Here is a 6,455-nt window from a genome sequence, read left to right on the forward strand (position 1 = left end):
ACCAAACAGACATTTAAAGGCATTTGTCTGAAAATATAGTGCGGTTGTCTGGAATTATTTCTCAGCGCACTTAGCATTCCATAAAGCAGACAGTAGAACTGTCCCTGCCATAATAGCAGAGAGCACAGCGTCAAGCGTGCAGTACCGTAGAGGCACTCCAAATCGTCCTGGCCCGAAATCAGCCAGTTCTTGAAGAGACGCAGGTGGTAGTAGCACTGGTGCAGGTGGTGGGCCATGGCCCCATCCAGACAGATGTTCCGAGTTTGAGGGTAGTCAGAGGAAAAGCGGCGTAGCAGCTGGGTGACCTCGTGGTCTTCCAGGCATTCTACAGGAAAGTGGCCCACAACAAGCGACAAGGAAAAAGAAAAGCGTGAGGATGGCGAGATGAAAAGGGAGAAAAAAAAGCTAAATAAACATGTAATGAAGCATCTGGAAATGTGTCAAACAGCTGATGAAAGATCCTCATGAATCATGCTAGAAAGAAAAATAAATGTTAACAACTTATGCTACAGAGGCTTTGAAAGTACATTACCCTGCCACTTTAAGGTTACACATTTTTTATCCACCTGAAATTAAAAAAAATAAAAATAAAATATAGGATCAAATTTAATCTATTGGCTTATTCTGAGGAGAGGTGATCTGGGTCCTGCAGGTGCAGCTCACAGCCCTGCATTTCCTGAGCAGCTAAATGGGCTTTACACAAAGAAAAGAATGTCAGCACTCATACTGTGCTCACTAGTATTATGTTGGAATACCAGCTCCACTGAACACAGAGCCAAAGCTATGTAAATGTTCAGTAAATGCATAGTGGTGAATTGTGTCTGCAGGATTCAACTCATCACTCATCTAAATGAGCCCCAAAAACTGGATATCTCTGTGAATAACATAATCTACCATTACAAGCTAATTAGAAAACAATTTTCACTCACGAGGAAGAAGGAACATTGTGCTACACAAACTCATCACTAAATGTTTATTGTTAACACAAAATACAACTCTGGTGAAGTTTAAGAAATTATGATAAAATATTCCTTATTCTTGAAGTGTAGTATATTCTATTTATCCATTAGCTTTGCATTTAATTTCTTGTAAAGATACTGTAATAAATACAACACATTGTACATAATTATCCCCAACAGTGCTGTATACAGCTGCTATTTGTGATGGGAAATCATATTTGGTCCACTGCTGGCTCACAGCTCAATGTTAATATTTCTAAAAAAATATATATTTTGTGAGATATTACTTATATTGGCATAATTCAAGAATCTAATTATCAACAAACATCAATTTACATTGCATTTAACACTAGCTATAAGGAAACAAATATAGTAGTATACATTATATTTTATACTTTTTGCTGTTAGCACAGATGCTAGTAGAATTAAAGGACAACTAAATGAAAAAGTGAATTTGCAGACATGAAACATGAAGTTACAATGCAGCATTCTGGATTAGCTTTCAAAGTTAACTTCCTGCTCCAAGTATCAAGCTTTATGTTAATTTCTAAAAGGCGTCTGAGATGATAAAACCTTTAATGGTATACTATTAATGCTCATGCCTATAATGGCTATATGCATATCCAGTAAGCATTTTATTATATAGCCAAATCAAGCACAAGAAAAAAAAAGTATCTGTATGTCTAAAGCAAAAAAAAAAAAAAAAAAAAAAAGAAATTAATAGGTTTCCTTTAATTACCTATAGATTTTAAACGCAAAAGCTAAAACAGACCTACAGAATAGTAATGTAAAAAATGCATAACAATAAACGCAAAAAGTTTGGTGTAAAGATAAATATTCTGGTCCTGGTCTGGATTTTAGGAGCTTGTCGTAATGAGGTTTGTTCCCCCTAAACCAGGGGTGTCAAACTCTGGCCCAGGGGCCAAATCTGACCCCCAACATCTTTTTTTTTGGCCACCAAAGGAATCCTAATAATGAACTGCAGCTGGCCGCCACTGCATTGAAATAGCGCCGCTACTACAATTCACGGCATCACTCGTGTCTATAGACCAGCGGGCTCTCTGCCTATGGGCGGCCCCTCAAATTTCCTCAATTGTTTCAATAAATTTCAAGGTTGGCCCACGACTTTGTCTAAGATTTTAATTTTGGCCCTCTGTGTATTTGCGTTCGACACCCCTGTCCTAAACTAGACAAATTATTGGGTTGAGGAATACCCATTAGACATTAAGCTTCAAAATGCATCTACAAAAATAGGCCTGGACAATATAGTAATATTTATTTATATATCCTTTTAGTATGTATTTTTACAGCATCTATGTATTATGCAGCATTTTAACAGTCTATAAACCATAGTCATGTCACTGACTGTATCGTAAAGGAGCTCACAAAGTAATGTCCCTGCCATAGTTCAAGTCTATTTTTTTGGGTAAAGCCAGTAAATCTATCAGTATCTCTTTGGGATTTGGGAGCAACGGGAGTGCCTGAAGGAAAACCTATACAAGCATAGGGAGGATATACAAACTGTGCAGACAGTGTCCTGGTCAAGGTTCACAGTGTCCTGTCCTGGGATCCTAGAGCTGCAAGGCATGAGTGCTGGTTACTTGCCATGATGCCCCACACCTGGTAAAATTTGGGCGGTATGTTTTGTTTGACAATCTATTGCCTCTTAAGCTGTTTTTTAGGCTCCATCTATGGACTGTATATTTACTTTTAGAATTTAGTTCTGCAATGAAAAATAAACCCTCCAGTTTCTACTGAATTCAGATTGCCAAAAAATAATGAATCCCAACTAAATTCCATGCATCATTATCTCCTTTATAGTGGGCAGGTAGATCCAGACATAAATGTCAAACATTGCTCGAGCTTCCAGCCTGCCTATCCCTGCTTTCTTAGAAAATGAACAGCTAGGTACACCTTTAAAGTACATAGATATGGAAAAGTTTGCCTTTAAAATAAGTTTTAGTGAAACCCATGTTAGGATACCTAGATCTTTAGTGGCACCATTATGCATTAAGTGATAGCAGATTATTGGAACAACATATAACAGTAGAAAGTATAGTAGACAGAAGCCATCTACTTTACAGGATCTTTTAAATCTGTTTTATATATTTTTCACCGTTTTTGATAGCAATAACTTTGTTGTAGATAGTGGTAACTTTTTTGGTTACACTAAACAGAAGCAACTAAAGATTAGCATGCAGGCCTCAACCAGAAGTGTACAGGTAAAGAAATGCAGAAGACAGCCATAACCAAAAGATGCCAAGCAGGCCTTCCTGTTGAACCTTACAACTCTAACAATATTTCTGTATTTGAACCATATTGTTTTTATCTCAACAACATATGCAATAGCAACTAATGCTGATGCAGAAATATGACAGACTACTGCAAACCTATTAGGAAGGCATAAACAACTACACAGTAAATGGCCACACTCTTCATTACGCCCGTATGAAATTCTATTAGAGTATGGTCAAACAAATCCTGTTGGACTGTATATGCATATTTAGTTTTCTCTGCACAATTGGTATAACGGGGGAGTTGGAGCTAGACAAAAAGTAAAAGTTGTTAATACAATGGCTGATTGCATATCCAGGTAACTGCAAGTCAAATTAGTCAAATCAAAATTATTGCTATGCAGCTAGGAACTAAATTATACATTGCACATGTATATAATTAGTGCCACAATCTATTTAAATCTTTATATCCTGGTTTTTATAGCCTTTATATGGTGCTCCATAAAATGTAGTATGGTAAAATAGTAAAGTTTACTCAACTTTCACATCTTCATACATATGGGAATATACCCAGATTTAGGACCTGTGTTCTTTAAAATGAAGACAAATGCACTGTCCTTTTAGTAAAACATAGTACATCACCACTAGCCTGCTATATTTCATCGGACAAATATAATTCAAATCCCTCCACAGTTCCTGTTCAACTTTTGACTTGGTGGAAAAATATACCCCTAGCTGCTCTCTTCGCTCCTCCAATGACCTACTTATGACTTCCTCACTCATAACCTCGTCACTCGCATGGCTCAAAGACTTTTCAATGGCTGCCCCGACTCTCTGGAATGGTCTTCCTCATCCTTTTCAGGCTTGCTTCCACTTTCTACGCTATTAAAAAAGCACTCAAAACCCATTTTTCCAAACTTGCCTACCCATCTTCTTCAGTCTCCTTAAACCCTCACTACTACTTCCTACCACTACATATCTCCCCTCCTATTGTGTGTTACTTCCTCCAACTCCTAGATTGTAAGCTGTTCTGGGCAGGGACTTCTTCTCTTTCTGTGTCACTGTCTGTACCGTTCTGTCATTTGCAACCCCTATTTAATGTACATCGCTGTGTAGTATTTTGGCGCTATATAAATCCTGTTTATTATTATTATTAATATTAATAATAATGACATGCATTGAGATATCAAATTTGAAATGTGGTTAGTTGTGTCTTTACCATTACAATTGCATGTGTGGAACTACTTATACATACACAAAGAATTGCAACTGTATTTCTACTTCTATACTTTTTTTTAATTGTAAGCCTATAAACAAGGATGAACTAAACATATTCCCAAAAACGTTGTAAAAAAATTACTTTAAAAACTTTTTCTACTTGTTCTGTAGAAAAGAACAAGGTATCGCTTTCTAGACCAGCCTTCCTCAACCTTTTTTACATGGGGAACCTTTGAAATAACTTTCAGGTCTCAGGGAACCCCTGACAATATTTAGAATATGCCCAGTTTGTGGTACTTTAGCCTGGAAATAAAGAGGATGAATGCCTGTAAAGCTACGTACACACGTCAGATTTTTATCGCCCGATAATCGGCATCGGCCAATTATCGGGCGAAAATCTGCCGTGTGTACAGTCGGTGTCGTCCATCGTCCGGACGACCGACCTGCCGGATCCACGGACGATGGACGACAGCCGATCGTAATGAAAGTGAAGGGGAGAGCGCGCAGCAGGGTGCCGCTCCGTCGCTCTCCCCCTCCCCTCTCCATAGAGCATGAACGGTGCTGTATGTACAGCACCGTTCATGCATCGTGCACTCCCTTGTCGTTGGAAAGGATCGTGAAAGATCCTTTCCAACGACAAAAATTGGCAGTGTGTACGCAGCTTTAGACTGCTGGTCATTTGGGAAGAATGTCACACCTACAAATAGCCAAATAGATTGGGGTCAGTGGTAGCTGTCCAGAGAGGTACAAATTGCTCATTGTTTAACGATACCCTTCCAACCTCTGGAGGGGTTCGGGGAACATTGGTTGGTAAACACCATTCCAGTATTTCAGCATTGGAAAAACTGGGGACTAAAAAAGTCTAAATAATCACATAGTAGTCCTGCGGAGATTGTTTTATACTTGTCTGTATCCATCTGAACATTACTATTGCATGTTTTCCCCATACATTTTCTCTGCTACCTTAAAAGTATTTATGGTTTTAGCTTCAGGCTCTTTCTGCTGCAGCCTGTGGACAGCAAATGAAAAATGACTGTATGCTTTCTTTTATACTCACTTTTGTACAATGACCAATAGACAAAAAACACTGAAAATTGGGGAGATAATAAAACCAAAAATAAACTAAAACTGTAAATTGTTATAAAGGCTTGATGTAAGAACTGCTTTAGTAGGAACTATGATCAGCCAATCTTACTGTGTTGCCTGGCATCACTGATAAAGAGAGTACCCACAGTAACATATGAAATGCTAATGGATCATGTGCATTTTTATTGTGCTAGGGATAGGCTGCAAATAATAAAACCTGTATACAGATATCTGCAAGGTATAAGCCACAACATACAGGTGATACTCACACACTGAAAAAGTGGTATCAATAGAAACAAGTGATACCAGCATTTAGGTGATATCATTATTTGTAAGTGAATTGCAACATTTTATTTGCCTATTACTTTCATATAACAGAGTTTTGAAAATTTTATTGATAAGAATTTCTGGTATTCTATACTGTTTTGTCCAGCATACAGTCTAATCCCCCTTCTGAAACAACATTAAAATACTTTGCTGTCTAATATTCCTTTTAAAAGGGGCACTTAAAGTTTGTTACTGAATGGATTTAAACACTTTTATATGGTTGGAGTATAAAACATTTAACATATCAAAGGGCATAATAAAAACAGGCAATTTATTATTTATTTTGTGCTGGGTTGAAATAAATGTGTAATGTAGCACTTTTGGGTTTGATGCTCCTTCAAAGGCCAAGAGGAAATTTAAAAGTTACATTTTACAAAACTGTCTCACAACATTAAAAGTACTACATAATTGCACATGTATTCAAAATTCCTTTTGTGATCCAAAGACATAAGTATCTAGAGTTATTATTACACTGATTCAGTCTGATAAATAGCTGCACTTTAAATACACGTATGCATGACTTTCCTGACACATGAGAATATGTTTTCAGATATTTAGAGTCTGATTTATTAAGGCTCTTCAAAAATGAAGAGCATACACTTTTATCAGTTAAGCTGGGTGATTCCGCAAA

General features: G+C 37.3%; 1 protein-coding gene across 14 annotated transcripts in view; it reads right to left on the reverse strand.

Moving 5' to 3' along the window:
• PPIP5K1 (diphosphoinositol pentakisphosphate kinase 1) overlaps positions 1-6,455 on the reverse strand; it is a 106,319-nt gene that overhangs the window by 23,638 nt on the left and 76,226 nt on the right. For 6 of the 14 annotated variants that reach the window (XM_072402486.1, XM_072402488.1, XM_072402485.1 and 3 more), the window contains one exon: positions 146-325. The exons of the other annotated variants lie outside the window; for them this stretch is intronic. In XM_072402486.1, coding sequence (XP_072258587.1) covers positions 146-325 — 180 coding nt within the window. The remainder of the gene's footprint in view (positions 1-145; positions 326-6,455) is intronic. 14 annotated transcript variants of the gene reach the window in all.

The sequence above is a fragment of the Pyxicephalus adspersus genome, chromosome 2, assembly GCF_032062135.1.
Source record: "Pyxicephalus adspersus chromosome 2, UCB_Pads_2.0, whole genome shotgun sequence".
Lineage (NCBI taxonomy): Eukaryota > Metazoa > Chordata > Amphibia > Anura > Pyxicephalidae > Pyxicephalus > Pyxicephalus adspersus.